Here is a 23,388-nt window from a genome sequence, read left to right as displayed (position 1 = left end):
TTAAATTTCTTCTTACTTGTGGTCTAACGTGTAGCCTATTTCTGTGTGCGCTTGACGAGAATGTGTATTCTGCTTTTGGGTGCAGTGTTCTGTGGATGCTTGTCATGTACTTCAGGCTGAAAAGAAACAACACTAGACAGTAACTCGAATCCACATGAAATAGAGAACCACTTTTCATTCCAGCCTGAGGGACTCCTTTTAGTATTTCTTGTAGGAGAGGTCTGCTGATGATGAATTTTCTGTTTTTGTTTGGGTATTTTTAAATTTCACTTTCATTTTTGAAGGATAGTTTTGCTGGATATTGAATTTTTGGTTCATAGTCTATTTCTTTGGTCACTTTCAATATGCTGTCCTACCGCCTTCTGGCCTCCATGGTTTCTGATGAGAATTTGGCTTTTACCTTATTGAGGTTCTTTTATACTTGATGAGTCACTTCTGTCTTGCTGCTTTTGAGATTCTGTCTTTGGCTTTTGACAGTTTGATTATGATGTGTCTAGGTGTGGATCTCTTTGATTTAAATATCTGATTTACAGCCTTTGTCTAGTAATGCCAGATGTCTGGCCTTCCTCAGGGACAGTTGCCGCTGACTTTTTTTTTTCCTTTTCCTGTGTGTGTGTACTTTTTTTGTACTATATGCACTAGTTTTTTTTTTTTTATTATTTTTTTAATATACTTTATGTTCTTTGTATGCTTCCTATTTTTTTTTTTTTGTTGTTGTTGAAAAGTAAGCATTTAAAATAACGTGGCAACTTAGGAAATCAGATTGTTCCTCCTCCCAGATTTGTTGTTATTTTGTTTAGTGACCGTACTGGATGAATTTTGTAAAGTCTGTATTCTTTGTTGTGTGATGCTACCAAAGTCTCTGCTCAGTTAGCCTTAATTTTTGCTTAGGGGCTCTGTGTACATGTTGGGGTACACCTTCAACACTCAGGTAGGCAGTTTACAGTTTTGCCTTTGCCTTCACTGCCAGATTGTACAGAGCCTGAAGGTTAGCCAGAAGTGAGAACTTGGGGCTTTCTCAGGCCTTCCCTCAGCATGTTCATAGCCTTACTTAAGCATGTAGCCTTCTAGATTCCCAGGAATATGTCAGAGCTTTTCAGAGCTCCCATAGACATCTCATTCCCAGCCTTTTCTTTTAAGCATTTTGATTAGCCTATTTTTTTTTTTGCCTCAACTGTTATCCACTGCTTAAGGCAGCTGCAATTATTAAACAATTGCTGTGATTTTTTTTCAGAAATGTCCTTAGGAAAAGTCTGGGTAAGGTGGGTAAGCTCCAGGTCAGGTCAAATTAAAGTAGCCTTTCAAGTGGGGCTTTCCTGGGAGCCACCAGCATAGGTCAAATAATGGCAGTCCCCTGGGAGCGGGGGTTTCGAAGTAACTCCACTCTGCCTCCACCAAGAGCTGCCAGCCTGTTGTTTTCACCATGCTTGCGGGGTGTTGGTTTTTCAAGGCTACTGTGGAGCTGGGGAAGGAAGGATGGAAATAGGGCAAGTTAAAATGCCACAGAGTGTACTGTTCTTATCGAAATTCGTCTTTTCTTTTTTTGGTCAGTGCTTCCTGGTTTGCTGCAAGCCTTTATTTAATTTCCAAAATATGACAGTTTTTTCCAGTGTCCTCATTGCTTTTATGGAGAAGATTTTTGGAAGTCCTCACTCTGCCATCTTTACTGACATCACTGTGTGATACATATTTGAAAATGTATTTGAAAGTTAAATTCAAATATTAAAGTTAGATAGCAAACATATTATGGGTAGATGGTTCATTCCCAGAAAATTAAAAAAAAAAAAAATTAAGTCAGAGATTGTTGAGGCACTGCCTCTGGACCCAGGCAACCTATCCTAGAGTCTAGGGCCCTGGAGCAGGAGATGGTTATTGTCATGTGTGGTTTCTAGAGCTCGCAAGTTTATCAGCCTCTGTGCTGGAATCCAGTAGGCAGTGATAACGGATAAAAGGAGCTGCTGCAGCATGAGTCAAATTGGTGCTTTTTGTTCTACTGACAGTGCCTGTTGGCCAAGCGGACCATATGTATGAGCAAGCTTAATACTCAAGGTCTTACTGCTGCCAGGGATTTCAAGGAATTTCCTCAGCACTTTGAAGCACAGATGGGGTGTCAGCAGCAATAGTTGGATGTGGGGGATTGGTGGACATGGTTGCTTCTTCTTGACATAATGCCCTGGTTAAGGCACAAGGCCCCTCCATCTGGCCTGCTCCTACTTTCACTTCCCTCGGGTTCGTTAATTAACTTACTTAGCAAATATTTATTGAGTACTTACTGTATGCCAAGTACTGTCCTGGGAACTTGAGCTAATTAAATGAACACAAAGATCCCTAATGTCTGGACCTCACGCTCTGAAGGACCCTTTTTCTCCAGCGTCAGTGGCTGGTTGCAGGCACTGTGCAGTCATTAGTTTGAAAACATCTTTTAGTTGATGTATATATGACTGAATTGAGTTTATAAAGACTAGTTTAGAGAGAGGCAATGAAACCATTGAAGTTTCGATTGTACCAAAGTAGAAAGTATGCAGGTTCATGCTGCCTGATAACAGTGATCTTTGAGTTCATCTTGTTTTTGGCACTATTGTAGTACTACCTCTGGTTTGCTTGCTGCTGCTTGCAGCCAGAGATAGAGCTTTCTTGGTCCAAGGCATGACGTGGCCTTCTTGTTTAAACAGATATCAACAGTGGTCTTTGCTTTAGGTCCACATATTAGGAGTTACTTAAAGGTCTGTCGTCAGAACTGAAAGGGCAGGAAAATCGGCAGAATTTTGTAGCAAATTTTGTACCTGTGTTAATGAATTTGAATTTATGGTATGCATCATTCTGAATGGAAATGATATAAAAATACAGTTTTGGGTATGATAAAACTAGTAATTTTCAAAGTGAAAGGCCATGTAGAAAGTAAAACAAAATAACTAGACTCTTGGATATCAAATTTTTATATTCATAGTGTATTATCTCATGGGAGAGTTTATTGCAACCCACTCTCTGAATATATTAATGATTATCTATGTAAAGGGAAAAAATTGAAATAATTTACTTCTGATAGGTGACTGAAAATGCTTGGTGGCATTTCCAGGGTACTTTCTTTACTGTTTCCTACAGTTACAGTTTGTACTCAATGACACTCTTAAAGTATGTTTGAGGAAAGGCTGTTAAGCTTGATTTTGAGCACCAGTTAGAAATTTTAAATGTTTTAGAATAAATGTGAAAATTGTTGTTTTCCAGAATGAAGGCACTATGCTTGTGGAATAACCTCTAAATCGCCTACCACTGCCTTCTAGGTGATGACATGTACTGCTTTTGGCATGTTTAGTTAGCCATTTAATTGCTCTACATGATAAATCATCTTATGTGAATTTTTTTCTCTTTCTAGTAATAAACATTTGATTTTGCATACTCATTAATGGGTGTGTGTGTTTTTAAATAAATTGTGACTAAATTCCTTAAATATTCAGGGTTTTTGCTTGCGTTTTTATTTTAAAATATTTGTTTTGAGCTTGAGCATCTATCAGTCACGTGGTGAGACTTCCATGCTCCCCCTCTCTCTGAAGTCAGTTAACATCAATTCATTATAGTTGAATGGTATTGGGCTGTTTCTGTTGTTACTAAATAGAATTCTTCTTAAGCAGGATTGTATTAATTACACCAGAAGTCCAGCTCATGCTAACTTAGAAAAAATTATCGAGTCATGCTGTCCAGGTGAGAGTTAAAAAAGCAAACAGTAGGAAGTTATAGCTAGGTTTCAAGAACAGTGTACCCAGAGACTAAGGACTGGCCATTTCTTATTTCTGTTTTTATTTCATGTTTTTCAGTATAGGCTGGCTCTTTCCACATGGTGGGAAACCTGTTTGCTAGTAGCTCCTGAGTTTTTTATCTTAGGGCATCAGCCTCAGGAGAGGTTCTGATTAATTTTGAGTCCCAAGTTGTTAAGTTACTCACTGGTTGGCTGGATCAAGTTGGGTTTTAATTATCTGTAACCCAGGGTCATGTAAGAAATGGAGTTCTCAAGGTAGCTGTGGGGGTGGGGAGAGGGTGGTAGGCATAAGAGATAGTGCTTTGAAGAAAGGAAGGATGCCTGGAGATAGTACCTTGAATATTCACAATTTAAATTTTAGTTCAGTGGGCTAAATTTTATGTTTAATTTCACAATTTCTCAGTGTAGTCTGTTGAGCTTAATGGTAGTTCTTGACATTGACCGACAGTATGATTTAAAATTCATGGAAACTGATATTTTCCTAATACTTTGAAGAGATTTAGAATGTCTGATTACTGTTAGAACCAAAATGTTATTTATTAATTGGTACTTCTATTTGATTTGCAATTAGTTTAGAAAATATTAAATTTAAGTTAGCAGTAGTTAAAGAACTTACTGCTCTTGGTTCCGATTCATCGCAACCCTATAGGACAGAGTAGAACTGCTCCACAGAGTTGCCAAGAGTGGCAGGTGGAATCAAACTGCCAACCTTTTGGTTAGCAACCATAGCTCTTAACCACTACACCACCAGGGTTTCCATAGACATACATAGTGGATATAGAATTATATTAAGGATATATCACATTTGAAAATCTAGCATTCATGTATTCCTGAGGTACATGAATTCTCCAAAACTTTATATCTGATGCTCTTGAAAAGAGATGTTTTTGGCAATTCATGTAGTTCAGGAGTGACTTTTCTAAAAAACAGACCTCACCACATTATACCTCTTCTTGTAACCTTGTAATGAGTTTCCTGCTTCAGAGCAAGGCACGCTTTGCTTTTAATGCATGGACAGCTGTTTCCTAACAATTCCTTACAGCACAATACATTCTAGCCATATAAATTAATTAAACATTTTGTAATTTACTATGGTGTTTTATGCATCTATCTTATATATGTGTTATTTGCTTGACCTAAAATACAAATCTCTTTATTTAGCTTCAGAAGTCTCCTCATTGAAGACTTTCTGACCTAAGCTCAATTAATTATTTCCTTTTCATGCTAATTGTTGTATTTAGTAATTACCACTATTAAAAGCTACATAAGAATAATTTTTTGGGATGCCTCCTAAATCAAGTTGCTTGATGACAGGGTTTATGGATTAATTTTTGTAGTTTCTTCAATGCCTTGCTTATTGTAGTTGATTGATAATGTTCTGATTGGATAAGTGAACATTTATGCTTTTCATTTTGAAAAAAATTGCTGAGATTGTTCCTTTATTGAGGTTGTTTAATAAGCAGTGACACAGATCCCTATAGAAATGGCTCTGTGGGAAAGCAAATGGGGAGAATTGTATAAATTATAAATAGTTTTATTTAGAAACAATTTCTTGAAGTTGGAACTAACATGTTATAGAATTACCTAGATGGAGGCTCGTATTTCTACAATGGTAATGTTTTAGTTGTTAAAGTAAATGGCACATAAGAGAATTTTTAAGTTCATATGGCAAAACCAAGGAAAAATCTCAGATTAGAGTCTGTGAGGTTTCTGATGTTTCATAGACTAACAAAAGATTGCTTTATTAGTAGCATTAATGAACAAATTGCTTTATTGGCTTCGGCATACTGGTAGCTTTGTCGGTCCAAAGAGCTAAGTGTTCTTGTTTCAATTCATGATTATGTTAGAATAGTGAAGTGAAAGCCGTTGACCTTCTTTTAAGCAGAAAATAGAAAATTTTTACAGATACATTAAAGCATTATAAGGAATGTGGCAAAGAACTAAATTATTATCAAATCACTTAAAATTTAAAATTTTAGAAATCTTATATCATGGATTTCTTTCATAGAATTGTTAATTGGTATTTAAAGGAATAATTTTAATAGGATGGCTTTGTAGACTTAGGTTAAAGAGATAGAAAAACTGAATTTTTAGAATGAATAAACTTCCAGCTCTTCAAATGGTAGATATTAAGAGCAATATGAGATACAGGAAATATTAAACTTGAGGGAAGATGTAATGCCACTTAATATAATACAAAAATTATATTTTATTTAAATAAATGCATTTTGCTTATTAGAATAATTTTTGAGGTACTATTTGGTTTTGTTACCCTACATCAGAGATTAAAGTAGAAGGAATCTCAGGGTGCAACTTCTAAATCAAAGTTCTTCAAAACAATAAATACCCAAAATTATAAAACTTAAGTATTGTGTAGCTGGGTAATCTTATAATTTCAGCACTTATGTTAACGTTTTAAATTTGTTAATGATAAAAAATTTAAAATACAGAAAAATGCAAGGAAGAATGTAAGATGCTCATGTATACATACTGCCAAAATTAACAGTTATTAATGTTTTGCTGTAATTTTCTTAATAATTAAAAATAGAGTTGAAAATTACTAGTTGCCTTCCTTTGCCTCCCTTCCCAGAGATAGTATCTGAAATATTCTTTAAGATTTTCTACTTTTATGCACATACACATTTCTATGAAAAGATAAATAGTATTGATTTGGTCTTAAAAAGTAAATAGTGTCATTGTTTGCATACTTTTGTAACATGATTTTTTTCACTCAGTTTTCATTTCAAGACTTATCCAAGTTGATATATGTAGGTACTTATAGTTTGCTCTTTCTGACCTCTATAGTTTTTCTTGTATGATTAATTTCATGCTTCATTTATCTGTTCCTCTTTTGATGAGCAACTAGGTGGTTGAGTTTTTCGTTACTGCAAACAGTGCTGCAATAAATATTCTTTACATGTGCAAGAGCTTCTCTGGGCATGAATGTCTGAATCTTTGCTGTCCAGTAGGTTAGCCACTCACCACATGCAACTTAGGCAGTTGAAATGTGGCTAGCCTAAGTTTAATTTAATTTTAATTAATTTATATTAAAATGCAAAAAACAGGTACTTAATTCAGCTATTGGAAAACGTAAGTGTGTTTGGAATGACTTGGACCTGTGAATATACTTTGCTGTAAATTTTATGAGATTTTCATAGGGGTCAGGTATTTCCAGGGAAAATGTAACATCTGAATTGAAATGCTTTAAAATACACATTCAATTTCAAAGATTTAATACAAAGAATGTAAAATATTTCAGTGATTAAAAAATATTGATTACATACTGGTATAACAATATTTTGGAGATACTGGGTTAAATAAAATACATTTAAAATTTAAGATTTAAAACTCTTAAAAACAACGTTCTTCTACATACTCATGATACTGTTAACATTCTTGATATATTAATTAACTAATATGTATTCCATATTTGAGTTTTCTAGTTCTTTTAACAATGAACTTTATGGTGTCTCTCTCTCTCTCTCACCTAGGATCCAATCAAGGATCACACGTTGTGTTTAGTCTGAACTGACTTAAAGGAAGAATGTCTTAAATTTGAATTTCTCAGATTGTTTCTTCACAATCAGATTTTTGGCAAGAATACAACAGAGATGATATTGTGTCTTTGTGTCTTTCTCTGTATATCACATTAGAAAATCATAATACTAGATTGTTCTGTTACTTGCAATGTTAAGTTTGATTATTTGATTAAAGTGCTGGCAGATTTCTACATTATAAAGGTTATCTTTTTCTCTTGATAATTAATCATTAATCTGTGTGGTAATGCATTAAGATTGAGTAAATACTGTTTTTCAACAAACTTTGATCCAGTGATTTTAGTTTCTATCTGAACCAGTGATTACATTGCTTTTTGCAAAATGATAATTTTCTAGTTCTGTTATTCTTTCCATACTTTCCACATCTATTGCCTACATTCCTATGTGTGGGAGAATTTTTGTCCCTCTTTTTCGTTATCAGTGTGGACTCACAGATTCCTCTTTTATTCTGTGGGCTAGGTAACCCATTACTGTTATTACTCTTTCTGAGGCTCAAACTGTTAAAATTTAGCAAGTAGGAACTCATTCAAGCTGGTTTCGATGTCTCTCTGACATGTCCCCATCACTCCTTTGAACACTTATTTGCTTTCTGGCACAACAGAATGTTTCCTTCTTACTGTATGCTTTTCCTGGCCCAAATTTGGTATCTGCCATTTCTCCAAGTATCCTTGTTCCTTTTAGTGGGGAATGGAATTTATAAGCCTGCATCTTGGACACTTGATATATTTAGTGTTGACGAGTATCATTGCTTCTAGGGGCTCTTTTCATTGTATAGAACGAGGAAATAAGCTTCTTTAAAAAACCACTAATATTGGTAATTTCAATCCAGCACCACAGGATACCATCTGTCCTTCCCCTATTTCGTATTTGCATCTCTCTTCTTCCATAGTGATGGCCCTGGTTACCAATAACATGAATATTTGTTTATTCATTTGCTCTGCCCTGTATAATATATACAACATAATATTTGAATTGCTATATCAATACCACCATCAACAATGACCCACTAAGTAAAATTTAATATATCTTTGCAGTTCTTTTTGTTCGTAGAATATAACCTAATGAAGGTATACAGTCAGAGTACTATGCTCATAACGTTCTTCAGTTACCATAATGTCTTAGGCTGGATTCTCTAGAGAGGCAAAACCAGTAAAGTATATAAATAGAGATTTATATCAAGGAAATGGCTCATGGGTTGTAGAGACTGGAATGTCCCAAGACAGATGGAGGTTTGTCCTGATTCATGTAGCTGCAGTGGCTGGAGAACCCAAGATCGGCAAGTCAAACAGCAGGGCTCTTGCTCATAGGCTGCGAAGACTGACGAATCTCAAGATCAGTGGGAAAGACAGCAGGTAAACTGCTAGCTCAAGTCCCAAGAACAGGAGGCCAGACAAACAGGAGCCAACCGCAGGGTCCAGAGCAAGCAAAAGCTCATGGCCCTGCCAGAAAATCTGCTTAGGTTCGATGCAGGCTGCACGCCCAAGGAAACTCCCTTGCAACTGATTGGCTCCTCATCACAGATCCTATCATTTAGGTGATCACATTAAATCAGATCTCATCGTGGAAATGATCACATTATCATATGACTGCCAAACTACATCATAACTGCCAAACCACTAAGAATCATGGCCCAGCCAAGTTGACACACAACCATAGTGATCTCATGTCTTTTTACACAAATTATGTGTGCCTTCTACATTTGTTTGTTAACCACTTTCTCCCCCCCAAGGTATTTTTGTAAGTGTGGTATGCTAATTTTTTTTAATAGCAACATGTAAAAAAATTGGCATAGCAGTACTTCTGAAAATACCTTGCAGAGGGAGGGAATGATTGGCAAACAAACATAGACATGCATTATTTGTATGAAAATATGGTAACTATGATTTTTTTATGTTACTGTAAGAGGGGCGTGGCAGTGTCAGATCTCTAACTTTACAAGGCGGGAGGAGAATCACCATCAGCATCAACCCAGGGTCTATTCCTGTGAGGTGGAGGTCAGACATATCTCCACCCTTCAACCCCCTTTTTTCTTACATACCAATTCTGACACCAGCCGTCCCTCCTGCGACACTCTCTGCTTCTCTGCTGGGTTTGTTAATTCATTGCAGTGGCCACACAAAACACAGAAAATACTCACAGTTACAGGGTTTATTAGAGAATTAACAGGTTCAACTCAGGATCAGGAATGACCCAGTATACAGTTATTCAGTCAGTGGAGCTTCTTGGCCATCCCACCAGGTGGGTGCCTGTCTCTCTCAGCCCCTCAGTTGGTCTCTGCCTTTCTCCAGTAAGTGTTACAAACCTTTTAGCTCTATCAATAAGTCCCCGGAGGCACTCCACTCCTCAGTCAGCCTCCTGTCTCAAGGCACTCAGTTCTCTTGCTTTGTAGGTTGTCGAGCTTAGCTTTGCCAAGTGCTGGGAGGCAACCCCCTCTGCCAGCAGTCCTTCTGCCTGATGGTGTTCAGCTCTCTTGCTCAATGGATCAGCATGCCCAGTGTAGCCACCTCCCTCCATGGGCCGGGAAGCCTACTGTGCACCAGTCTCCTGATTCTGCCGCTGCTCTTTCTCTGCTGCCGTCTCCACTGTTACAGCCCTCTCTTTTGCCTGGATCTAGGAGGGTCTCAGTGCAGGAATCCTGGGTTTAAAGGACACACTCCCCTCCTGGCTCTTCTTTCGTGATGATAGTGAGGTCCCCTCTCTGCTTTGGGGATTGGCTCATTTTAAACCTAGTGGAATGGTGAAACTGACTAATCCCCTTGTTAGGGTTCTATACAACCCTTATTTGCATGGCCTCAGTCCCTACAAGGGATCTGTGTACCTTATTTGCATTATTAGCAGACCCTCCAACCTCCTTGGTGGACCACAAACACCCTTATGTTCATAGTCCCACCCAGTCATTTTGTGAGAGTCACAAGACCGTGAATGGCTAGAAGGGCCATGATGAGTAATTCACTGCAGTGCAGTCGCCAGTTTGATAAACAATTAAGTTAATCTGTTTTTGTTTATATTCAGTTTTAGTACCCTGGTGGTGTAGCGGTTAAGAGCTATGGCTGCTAACCAAAAGGTCGGGGGTTTGAATCCACCAGATGCTCTTTGGAAACTCTATGGAGCAGTTGTACTGTCCTATATGGTCGCTATGAATCGGAGTCGACTTGATGGCAGCGGGTTTAGTTTTTGGTTTTATCATTAAATTGATTTTACTTTATTTTTGTGTATAATAAAACATTAACATGGTTAAAAGATGTCATTAATTTTTCTGTATATTTTTTTCTTTTCAGTTCCTTTGATTTCTTTATTTTCTTCCTGGTTCTTGTTTTCAGTTCACTTTGCTCGTGTTTGTTCAGTTTTTAAAGGTGGAATCTTAGTTTATTGACTTAATACCTTTTTTCCTTTCCTTTTATAATATGTTGTTAGGTGCCGTTGAGTTGGTTCCTACTCATAGCGAGCCTGTATACAACAGAACGAAATGGTGCCTGGTCCTGCGCCATCTTTGCACTCGTTGTTATGCTTGAGCCCATTGTTGCAGCCATTGTGTCAATCCATCTCATAGAGGGTCTTCCTCTTTTCCGCTGACCCTGTCTTTTGCCAAGCATGATGTCCTTCTCCAGGGACTGATCCCTCCTGACATGTCCAAAGTATGTAAGACGATGTCTCGCCATCCTTCTAAGGAATTTTCTGGTTGCACTTCTTCCAAGACAGATTGGTTCATTCTTTTGGCAGTACATGGTATATTCAATATTGTTCACCAACACCACAATTCAAAGGCATCAGTTTTCCCCGGTATTACTTATTCATTGTCCAGCTTTCGCATGTGTATGAGACGATCGAAAACACCATGGCTTGGGTTAGGTGCACCTTAGAGTTCAAGGTGAGATCTTTGCTTTTCAGCACTTTCAAGAGGACTTTTGCAGCAGATTTGCCCAAAGCAGTGTGTTGTCTGATTTCTTGACTGCTATTCCATGGGTATTGATTGTGGATCCAAGTAATATGAAGTCCTTGACAGCTTCAATCTTTTCTCTGTTTATCATGATGTTGCTTATTGGTCCAGTTGTGAGGATTTTTGTTTTCTTTATGTTGAGGTGTAATCCATACTGAAGTCTGTGGTCTTTGATCCTAATCGGTAAGTGCTTTAAGTCCTCTTCACTTTCAGCAAGCAAGGTTGTGTCATCTGTATAACACAGGCTTTTAATGCATCCATTCTTCTTCATATAATCCAGCTTCTCAGATTGTTTGCCCAACATACAGATTGAATAAGTATGGTGAAAGGATACGACACTGACACACACCTTTCCTGACTTTAAACCACACAGTATCCCCTTGTTCTGTTCAAATGACTGCCTCTTGATCTGTGTACAAGTTCCTCATGACCACAATGAAGTGTTCTGTAGTTCCCATTTTTTGCAGTGTTATCCATAAGTTGTTAGGAACCATGCAGTTGAATGCCTTTGCGTAGTCAATAAAACACAGGTAAACATCTTTCTGGTATTCTCTGCTTTCAGCCAGGATCTGTCTGACATCAGCAATGATATCCCTGGTTCTACGTCCTCTTCTGAATCTGGTTTGGATTTCTGGCAGCTCCCTGTTGATACACTGCGGCAGCCGCCTTTGAATGATCTTCAGCAAAAATTTGGTTGTGTGTGTTATTAACGATATTGTTCCATAATTTCCACATTCAGTTGGATCACCTTTCTTGGGAGTAGGCATAAATATGGATCTCTTCCAGTCAGTTGCCCAGGAAGCTGTCTTCCAAGTTTCTTCGCATAGATGACTGAGCCCTTCCAGCGCTGCATCCATTTGTTGAAACATCTCAATTGATATTCCGTCAACTCCTAGAACCTTGTTTTTCGGCAGTGCCTTCAGTGTAGCTTGGACTTCTTCCTTCAGTACCATCAGTTCCTGATCATACGCTACCTCCTGAAATGGTTGAGTGTCAACCAATGACTCTGTGTGTTCCTTCCAGCTTCTTTTGATGCTTCCTGTGTCGTTTAATATTTTCTCCATAGAACCCTTCACTATTCCAACTCCAGGCTTGAATTTGTTCTTCAGTTCTTCTCGCTTGAGAAATGCCGAGTGTGTTCTTCCTTTTTGGTTTTCTATCACCAGCTCTTTGTACATGTCATTATAATACTTTGTTTTCTTGAGTTGCCCTTTGAAATCTTCTGTTCAGTTTTTTTACTTCATCATTTCTTCCTTTTTGCTTCAGCTACTTGACATTCAAGAGCAAGTTTCAGAGTCTCTTCTGACATCCGTATTGGTCTTTTCTTTCTTTCCTGTCTTTTTAATGACGACTGCTTTCTTCATGTATGACCCCCTTCCACAACTTGTTTGGTCATTAGTGTTCAGCGCGTCAGATCTCTTCTTGTTTAGTGTGCCAAATTATTGTTCAGTGTGCCAAATCTATTCTTGAGATGGTCTCTAAATTCAGGTGGGTTATACTCAAGGTTGTACTTTGGCTCTTGTGGACTTTTTCTAATTTTCTAAAGTTTTAACTTGAACTTTTCATATGAGCAATTGATGGTCTGTTCATAGTCGGCCCCTGGCCTTGTTGTGACTGATGATACTGAGCTTTTCCATTGTCTCTTTCCATAGATATAGTCGATTTGATTCCTGTGTGTTCCATCCGGTGAGGTCCACGTGTATAGTCGCTGTTTAAGTTGGTGAGAAAAGGTATTTGCAATGAAGAAGTCATTGGTGTTGCAAAATTCTCTCATGTAGTCTCTGGCGTTGTTTCTGTCACCAAGGCTATATTTTTCAAGTAGCAGTCCTTTGTTTCCAACTTTTGCATTCCAATCACCAGTGATCTAATCACTATTCCGATTGCGTGTTCATTTAATTTCAGACTGCAGAAGTTGGTAAAATTCTTCAATTTCTTCATCTTTGGTCTTAGTGGTTTGTGTGTAAATTTGAATAATAGTCATATCAACTGGTCTTCCTTGTAGGCATATAGATATTCTAATAATATATATATTATTATTCAAATATAGAATATTTGAATAATAGATTCAAATATAGATATTTGAGTAATAGTCATATCAACTGGTCTTCCTTGTAGGTGTATAGGTATTTTTCTATCACTGACAGCGTTGTACTTCAGGATAGATCTTAGAAATGTTCTTTTTGACAGTGAATGCAATGCCGTTCCTCCTCAAGTTGTCATTCCCGGCATAGTAGACCATATGACTGTCTGATTCAGAATAGCCAGTACCAGTCCATGTCAGCTCAGTAATGCCTAGGATTCCGAAGTTTATGCATTCCATTTCATTTTTGATGATTTCTAACTCTTCTAGATTCATATATGGTACATTCCAGGTTCTGATTATTAATGGATGTTTGCTGCTGTTTCTTCTCATTTTGAGTTGTGCCACATCAGCAAATGAACGTCCTGAAAGCTTGACAAACTAAGGTCATCTCTACTTTGAGGAGGCAGCTGTTCCCCAGTCTTACTTTGAGTTCCTTCCATCCTGGGAGTCTCATCTTCCAGCACTATACTATATCAGACAGTGTTCCACTGCTATTCATAAGGTGTGCACTGGCTAATGCTTTTCAGAAGTAGACTGCTGGGTCCTTCTTCCTAGCTCAGCTGAAACCTGTCCACCATGGGTGACCCTGCTGGTATTTGAATACCGGTGGCATAGCTTCCAGCATCACAGCAACATGCAAGCCCCCCTGGTATCACAAGCTGATAGACATGGGGCTTTTATTATATTTTACAATATAGACGTTTAATACTATGACTTTCTCCCTAGGCACTGCTTTGACTGCATTATATTTCAGTTCCTTTAAATGTGTGAAAGCTTGTTTTATCTTGGTGAATGTTTCCTGTAGACTTGAAAACTATATTCTTCTGTGGTTGGTTGGAATAATTTGTTTTTGCATGGAAAAGGGAAGATGTTTTAGCCTTTCTGTAAAATTAGAGCTTAAATCCTTATTGATTTGTAGCTAATGGGATTCAGAATATTAGATTTGAGATGGCTTAGTAGTTAAGAGTTCAGGCTGCTAACCAAACGGTCAGCAGTTTGAATCCGCCAACCACTCCTTGGAAACCCTGTGGGGCAGTTCTGCTCTGTTCTGTAGGGTCACTGTGAGTTGGAATCGACTCAATGGCAATGGGTTTAGATAAAACCAAACCATACCAAGTGCTCTCTGGTCGATTTTGACTCATGGCGACCCCTTGTGTTTTATAGTAGTGCTGTACTTTGAAAGGTTTTCAATGCTATAACCTTTTGGAAGCAGATTGCCAGGCTTTTCTTGCAAGGTGCCTGTAAGTGGGTTTGATCCACCTACCTTGCTAACCAAAGGGTCGGCAGTTCAAATCCGCCAGACGCTCCTTGGAAACTCTAATGGGCAGTTCTACTCTGTCCTATAGGGTCGCTATGAGTCGGAATTGACTCGACGGCACTGTTTTTTTGGGGTTACCTTTCGGTTAGTAGCCAAGCACTTAACTCCTTGCACTACCCATGGAGTCCATTGGCTCTAGATAGACATGCCTTTTACTATCTGCTGTTGTTGTATGCCACCAGTCAATTTTGACTCATAGCGACCCTGTATGATAAGGTAGAACTCCCCTATAGGGTTTCCTAGGCTGTAATCTTTACGGGAAGCAGCCCTGGTGGTACAGTGTGGTTAAGTGCTGCGATGCTAATTGAAAGGTCAGTGGTTTGAACACACCAGCTGTTCTATGGGAGAAATCTGCTTCCTTAAAGATTACAGACTTGGAAACCCTTTGGGCAATTCTGCTGTGTTTTATAGGGTCTCTGTAAGCTAGAGTCAACTCGACAGCTGTGAACTTGGTTAACCTTTAGAGGAGCAAATCTCCAGGTCTTTCTCTCAAGCCACTGGGTGGGTTCAAGCTGCCAACTTTTCAGTTAGCAGCTGAGAGCTTAAACATTGTGCCACCAGGGTTCCTTTTTACTGTATAATTTTCAAATACATCCCCGTGGGCCCTTTGCTTTCCACATTGGTTAAATAGTAGTGATATATTTGATTTTGTGTAACCTTTGTGTACTTCAGAATAGTATGAGTTACACTTTGTAGCACAAGTTTAAAGAGTTAATATGTTCCATCTTTCCTCAGTTATTGTAGCAGTCCTTTTTTTTTTGTTAACTGGGTTTGAATATTGTAATCTTGGGATTAGTGGGATATTAGGACTCCATGCATAAGGTTTCAGTTTGTTGCAGAATCTGCCTGTTGCAGATATCAAAGTGGGTAAACAGTTTATGTTTCCAGATAAAGTTTATTTTTTGGAAGGTGATTAGAATTCTCACAGTGGTTGGATGTCACTGCAGTAAAGTGATCAGCTGGGGCTTTTGTTGATTTAAAGAGTATGGAGAGAGGACAGTGAAAGATTTAAGGCCCTGGCGTCATTAGAAGTACTTTGTAAACATTGGCAAGAATTGTGAGGAATTTAGAAATACTTTTAAGGTTTGTGGAAATGATGAAGAACAGTGCTTTTACGGGCATGCTCTCAGTAGGGCATAACTCTAGAAAGGTGTAGTTATATTTTGAAAGGATTATAAAGATGCAAGTAAGTTATATTAAAAGGTTTTAATTTTTTTAATGTTTTAACAACTGGTGTGTCAGTCAGATATTTGAAAAGTATTCTGAGTTTATTTTTTAAATTCGTTGGTTTTGTCCCTAAGACTATCATCAAAAAGTTGAAGGATCCTTTGAAATTTTTTGAGATAGCTTATAAGCATTCCTTCTTGTTTTTGTAGTACTTAGGCAAGGTAGTTGAGAAGATAAATACTGAGTGCTCTGCCTTTTTTTGTAAAGGAAATAGGAACGCAAAATGAGAATTTTAAGTAAAATTTTACATCATTTAAAAAGTATTGTTATGGTGTGAGGCTTTTTTTACAAAAATTTGAAGGGTATAAGGTGATAGAATTCAATTCAGTATAAAGGTGGAGGTAAACTTTTGATTTGCACCAGATTGATTTATAAAATGTTTTAATTAGGCTAAAGTGAATGGGTGTTTGGTAATTTGAGAAGTGATTTTGGTAATGCTTTGGTCCTTTTTTTTGGTCCAGGTAATTCAAGATTTGATGTCTGTGTGACTGTTCTTAACTCTTGGCTGGCTACGTCCCTGCCTTTATGTAGTCTTCAACAGTCTAGCTCCAACTTTGCCACCCTTAAGATTCATATTAAAAACAACAACAAAAAAAATCATAGTATCTTAGAAAGAGAAATCATTAGCACATTTTAAAGATGTTGGATTTTCCAATACCTGTGTTTACGTGGTTGTAAGTCACTAGATTTATTGCTGAATGAACAGCGTGCTGTCACTGAATTTATTATGCATCTTTTGATTCAGGCGAAAAACGTTCTCCTTACGTTCCTACAGCCTTCTCTCAGATCTTTAATATTACTAGAAATCATAAAATTGGGTGATTTGTCTCATAGACCTGTATCTGGTTCTGCGGGCTCTTTTCATTAGGAATGGAATCTATTGTCTTGACCTAACTTGGGCACTGTTGGCTCTTGGCTTCGAAGTGAACCGTAAACTAAGATCCTAGTCCTCCAGTTAGTATTTGTCTGTCTTGTATTGCTGAGATTTGTGACCTTTGTGGGGAGTCTCTTACATTCAGTAAATTGATCTTTCTCTTTTAGAAAGATTAAACAAACTTCTCATGAAGCTTTTTTTTTTCTTCTGAAGTGTCTCTCTCAAGTTAACAATTTTGTTTGTATCAAAAATTGCCCAAAGTGGTCACCGTCTTAAGTTATTCATAGTAACATGATGGCATTTAGAAGGATAAGTACATGAAGTAGAAGAAGCAGATGTTTGGCCTGGAGGAGGCACGTAGACTGACTCAAACCAAGGAGAGTGTGGTTATATTTAGCTGAAAGTGTGGCTTATGCACCTTGTATCCCAGAACCCCTACTGGATGGTTGACTGTCTTCAGGCAAAAATCTGATAATCTATGATTCCTGGTTGATTGGAAGTTTGGAGAGGAGACCTCTCCCAGGGCGAGACTCTTACAGATAAAACAACCCAAGACTGAGGAGGATTCTTAAAAGGTTTTGATAAGTAGTCCAAAGTAAAGTATACCCAAAGGGTGCTAGCCTGAGGAGAAAACTTACAGGTTCCTTAGCCTCTGGGAGTTGCTCAGGGAAGTGACCTAATGGGACCTGTGCTGCCCTCCTACCTCTCAGCTTTGTCTTAGAGATTCAAAACAACAACCAAAAATATAAGAGCAGTCCACGACAAATACGTGGTTGTAAATACTAATAAGGCAGGTCTCCACCAAGGATAATTTTTCACATCTGATCAAATAATGATGTTGTTTAATTTAGAGGGAAGATCAAAAGTTGATTAGATTTAAAAAAGTGATTTGGAAAATGTAATACAAAAATATGTGTACGCGTTCCATTTCATTTTTGACGATTTCCAATTTTCCTAGATTCATACTTCATACATTCCAGGTTCTGATTATTAATGGATGATTGCAGCTGTTTCTTCTCGTTTTGCCACATCAGCAAATGAAGGTCCCGAAAGCTTTACTCCGTCCATGTCATTAGGGTCGACTCTACTTTGAGGAGGCAGCTCTTCCCCAGTCATCTTTTGAGTGCCTTCCAACCTGGGGGGCTCATTTTCCAGCACTATGTCAGACAATATTCTGCTGCTATTGATAAGGTTTTCACTGGCTAATGCTTTTCAGAAGTAGACTGCCGGGTCCTTCTTCCCTGTGTGTCTTAGTCTGGAAGGTCAGCTGAAACCTGTCCTCCATGGGTGACCCTGCTGGTATCTGAATACCAGTGGCATAGCTTCCAGCATCACAGCAACGCACAAGCCCCCACAGTACGACAAGCTGACAGACAAAAGCCTTGAGTTGCAATAGTGAAGGATTCCGTGGGGGAAAATATTAAATGACGCAGGAAATATCAAAAGAAGATGGAAGGAATACACAGAGTCATTATACCAAAAAGAATTAGTCGATATTCAACCATTTCAAGAGGTGGCATTTGATCAGGAACCAATGGTACTGACAGAAGAAGTCCTAGGTGCTCTGAAGGCATTGGCAAAAAACAAGGCTCCAGGAATTGATGAAATATCAATTGAGATGTTTCAACAAACAGATGCAGCACTGGAGGTGCTCACTTGTCTATGCCAAGAAATATGGAAGACAGCTTCCTGGCCAACTGACTGGAAGAGATCCATATTTATGCCTATTCCCAAGAAAGGTGATCCAACTGAATGTGGAAATTATCGAACAATATCATTAATATCACAGGCAAGCAAAATTTTGCTGAAGATCATTCAAAAACGGCTGCAGCAGTACATCGACAGGGAACTGCCAGAAATTCAGGCTGGTTTCAGAAGAGGACGTGGAACCAGGGATATCATTGCTGATGTCAGATGGATCCTGGCCGAAAGCAGAGAATACGAGAAGGATGTTTACTTATGTTTTATTGACTGCGCAAAGGCATTCAACTGCATGGATTATAACAAACTATGGATAACACTGCGAAGAATGGGAATTTCAGAGCACTTAGTTGTGCTCGTGAGGAACCTTTACATAGATCAAGAGGCAGTTGTTCAGACAGAACAAGGGGTTACTGATTGGTTTAAAGTCAGGAAAGGTGTGCGTCATGATTGTATTCTTTCACCATACCTATTTAATCTGTATGCTGAACAAATTATCCGAGAAGCTGGACTATATGGAGAAGAAGGGGGCATCAGGGTTGGAGGAAGACTCATTAACAACCTGTGTTATGCAGATGACACAACCTTGCTTGCTGAAAGTGAAGAGGACTTGAAGCACTTACCAATGAAGATCAAAGACCACAGCCTTCAGTATGCGTTACACTTCAACATAAAGAAAACAAAAATCCTCACAACTGGACCAGTGAGCAACATCACGATAAATGGAGAAAAGATTGAAGGTGTCAAGGATTTCATTTTACTTGGATCCACAATCAACAGCCATGGAAGCAGCAGTCAAGAAATCAAAAGATGCATTGCATTGGGTAAATCTGCTGCAAAGGTCTTCTTCAAAGTGTTGAAGACCAAAGATGTCACCCTGAAGGCTAAGGTGCGCCTGACCCAAGCCATGGTATTTTCTGTTACATCATATGCACGTGAAAGCTGGACAACGAATAAGGAAGAACCGAAGAAGAGTTGATGCCTTTGAATTGTGGTGTTGGCAAAGAATATTGAATATACCACGGGCTGCGAAAAGAATGAACAAATCTGTCTTGGCAGAAGTGGGGCCAGAATGCTCCTTAGAGGCAAGGATGTTGAGACTGCGTCTTACATACCTTGGACATGTTGTCAGGAGGGATCAGTCCCTGGAGAAGGACATCACGCTTGGCAGAGTACAGGGTCAGCAGAAAAGAGGAAGACTGTCAACAAGGTGGATTGACACAGTGGCTGCAACAATGAGCTCAAGCATAACAATGATTGTAAGGATGGCAACAGGACTGGGCAGTGTTTCGTTCTGTTGTGCACAGGGTCACTATGAGTCAGAACTGACTCGACGGCACCTCACAGCAACAACAACGATATAAAAATGGCTTAAAGGAAATACAAATAGGACTGTGTTTACATTTTGAATAAAGTTGTTATATTTACTATAAAGAAAAACATTTAGGAATATGAGAATATTTATTTGGAAGGCATTTCTTTCTGCCTGTATCTGTTTAAAAGAGAACCTCTACCTGTTACTTTTGAGTGAGAAATTCCTAGGAGGTCTCGTGGATTACCACCAGTACAGTACTAATATTGGAACAAAAGATTATTGGTTTAAAAAGGTCTAAAATTTTCTAAACAGCAGGATCAGGTAGTTTGCTTTAAGGTTTTTATGAATGCCTGGGCATCTTATTGCTTTTGAAATCAGTTTCTGCGTTTGCAGAATCATCCATTTGTAAATCTGATGTGGTTCAGCGATAGAAATCTTGCTTTCCATGTGGGAGACCCAGTTTGATTCCCAACCAGTGACCCTTATGTGCAGCCACCACCCGTCTGTCAGTGGTGGCCTGCTTGTTGCTTTGATGTTGAGCAGTTTTCAGCAAAGTGTCCATATTAAGACAGACTAGGAAGAAGGACCTGCAGAGCTACTTCTGAAAATCAGCTAGTGAAAACCCTGTGGGTCACAGAGGTCCTATCTGCAACCCATCAAGGGGATGTGCGGGACCTGGCCGTGTTTTGTTCAGGTGGACATGGGATCACCATGAGTGGAGGCCGACTTGATGGCAGGTAGCAACAACAAATCTAACTTGAGCCTGTCCAGAAAAATCATTAGGATTTTTTACAAAATTTTATGTACTATTTATAGAAAATCATAAGGAATTCCTCTCTGATGAAATTTATGCTTACATTTAAGCTACTCTTAAACTTATAAATACAAAATGACAAGCCGTGTTTATCTTTATGTAATCAGTGGAAATAAACTGAAACACCTTATTAGGAAATTCAGATCGCAAACTAGTAAGTTATTTATATATATATATTTATATATATTTTATATGATGGCCTAAAGATATTTTATTGAAATAACCTTTCATCTATCTTTATATAAAGTTTTAAAAAAACTGAGGTGTAATTTATATATAGAAAAGTACAGATAAATTTTTATAAAGTGAACACACCTTTTTATCTACAACCGAGATCAAGAACTAGAACACTGTCAGCTTCTCAGCTTTCCTGGGTCCTCTCCTAGTCAATAACCCCTTTACCCTAAAGGTAACTACTATTCTGACTTTGTAATCAGAGATTAGTTTGACTTGTTTTTTGAGTTTTATGTAAATAGAATCATGCAGTATGGCTTCTTTCACACAGCATTGTGTTTGTGAGGTGTATACTATTTTGTGTGTGACATTATTTTTTATTTCGTTTTCACAGAGGTTTATGATTCCATTGTGTGAAAATGCCACAGCTTGTTTCTCCATTCCACTGCCTATGGACATTTGGATTATATTCAGTGTTAGGTTATTACGAACAATGTTGCTATGATAAACTTTGTACATATCTTTTTGTGCAGGTATGTACCTGTCTCTGGTGAGTATATACCCAGCAGTGGTATTGCTTAGTCATGGAATATGTGTATTTCCAGCTTTAGGAGTATAGCTGAACAGTTTTCCATATTGGTCATACCAGTTTACAATGCTGCCTGCAGTGTTTGAGGCTGCCAGTTGTTTCACATTCTCACCTATTCTTGGTATTGTGTGATTTTCAGATAAAAACTGGGCATTTTGGTGGGTAATAGTACCTCATTGTGGTGTTAATCTGAATTTCCTTAAGATTAGTGATGTTGAGCACCTTTTCATGTTTATTGGCTTTTTGTGAAGTTTTAATTTGGTCTTTAGCCCACCTTAAAAATTGGGTTGCCTGTTTCTTAGCGATTTGAAGTTGTTTTTTATGCATTTTGGATATGCATCCTTTGTTGGATATGTGCATTGTGTATGTCTTCTACTCTGTAGCTTACATTTTCATTTTTTTTAAGAACAAAACTTCTTAATTTTAATGAGGCTCAATTTGTCAGTCTGTTCCTTTATGGCTAATGTTTCTGTGTGTGTGTGTCCTGTTTAAGAAAGCCTTGCCTGCCTCAAAGTCATGACAGTGCTTTCCTGTCATCTTATAAAAGGTTTATTGTCTTATATTTCATATTTACATCTGTAATATGCATTTTTCTCCCTTTTTTCATGACTGTTGATGGATACAATTCGTATTACTGATTTTGATTTTAATAGCAGTAGTCATAAAAAAACCAATTGGCATGGGTTGCCCATAAGAAAATGCTTTGTTTTTTAAATAAATGGTATTGTAATTTCCCTGGGTGGCTCAAGTGGTTTGTACATGATTGCTAACCTGAAAGTCGGCAGCATGAACCCACCCAGTAGTACCTCAGAAGCTCTGCCCTGGTGATCTGCTTCCTTTAAGATTACAGCCAAGAAAACCCTGTGGAGCAGTTCTACTCTGTAACATATGGGTTGCCGTGAGTCGAAATCAACTCGATGACAACTAACAACAACAACAACAGCAATATTTTCTGGAGGTGAATTGACACAGTGGCTGCAACAGTGAGCTCAAGCATGACAACGATTGTAAGGATGACGCAGGACCGGGCAGTGTTTCGTTCTGTTGTGTATAGGTCACTGTGAGTCAGAACCGACAGGATGGCACCTAACAACAACAACAACAATTGCTGAGACAGATATTTTTATTCTTTTTTTAAATTGCACTTTAGGTGAAAGTTTACAAAGCAAATTAGTTTCTCATGAAACAGTTAACACACAAATTGTTTCGTGGCACTGGCTGCCAACCCCACGATGAGTCAAGTCAACACTCTCCCCTTTTCCACCCCAGGCTCCCCATTTCCATTCGTACAGTTTTCCTCTCCCTTACTGCCTTGTTGTCTTTGCTTTTGGGCTGATGTGCCCATTTAGTCTCCTATATATGATTGAACTACAAAGCATGTTCCTCACATGTGTTATTTTTTGCCGTATAAACCAAAAAAACAAACCTGTTGCCAACAAGTTGATTCTGACTCATAGCAACCCTATAGGACAAAGTAGAACCGCCTCATAGAGTTTCTAAGGAGCGCCTGGTGGATTCGAACTGCTGACCTTTTGGTTAGCAGCTGTAGCACTTAACTGCTATGCCACCAGGGTTTCCGTTTGCCGTGTATACCTGTCTAATCTTTGGCTGAGGAATGAACCTCGGGAGTGACTTCAGTACTGAGTTAAAATGATTTCTGGGGGCCATACTCTCGGATTTCTCCAGTCCTGTCAGACCAGCAAATCTGAGCCTCTTTTTAGTGAATTTGAATTTCATTCTACTCCCCCCCCCCCCCCCCCCCCCGCCGCTGGGACTCTCTATTGTGATCCCTGTCAGAGCAATTGGTGGTGGTAGATGGGCACCATTTGGTTGTTCTGGGTTCGGTCTGGTGAGGCTGTGGTAGTTGTGGTCCATTAGACCTTTGGACTCAGATGATTTTTATCCTGGTGATTCTTTAAAAGGAATTTAACAATAGCTTTGTTTTTCCCCTAACTTTAAAAGAAACAGTTTCACTTTCTAAAACTCAGTTTTCTTTATTGTGAAGTGGGGAGTGAACGAGGTAATTAAAAAAATGTATGTATGTA

At 38.5% G+C, this 23,388-nt stretch overlaps 1 protein-coding gene across 21 annotated transcripts in view; it reads left to right on the top strand.

The window, feature by feature from the left end:
* The window catches only part of FBXW7 (F-box and WD repeat domain containing 7), a 274,164-nt gene that overhangs the window by 54,968 nt on the left and 195,808 nt on the right, over nucleotides 1-23,388 (top strand). For 5 of the 21 annotated variants that reach the window (XM_064267573.1, XM_064267571.1, XM_023557124.2 and 2 more), the window contains one exon: nucleotides 21,149-21,287. The exons of 12 other annotated variants lie outside the window; for them this stretch is intronic. In XM_064267573.1, the coding sequence (XP_064123643.1) occupies nucleotides 21,174-21,287 (114 nt within the window). In that variant the 5' untranslated portion in view covers nucleotides 21,149-21,173. Of the gene's footprint in view, nucleotides 1-721; nucleotides 12,979-21,051; nucleotides 21,305-23,388 lie in introns of those variants that run through there. 4 more of the 21 variants (XM_064267572.1, XM_064267570.1, XM_023557129.2 and 1 more) reach the window with 4 other exon arrangements.

The sequence above is a fragment of the Loxodonta africana genome, chromosome 13, assembly GCF_030014295.1.
Source record: "Loxodonta africana isolate mLoxAfr1 chromosome 13, mLoxAfr1.hap2, whole genome shotgun sequence".
NCBI lineage: Eukaryota > Metazoa > Chordata > Mammalia > Proboscidea > Elephantidae > Loxodonta > Loxodonta africana.
This window is presented reverse-complemented; position numbering and strand designations above follow the sequence as displayed.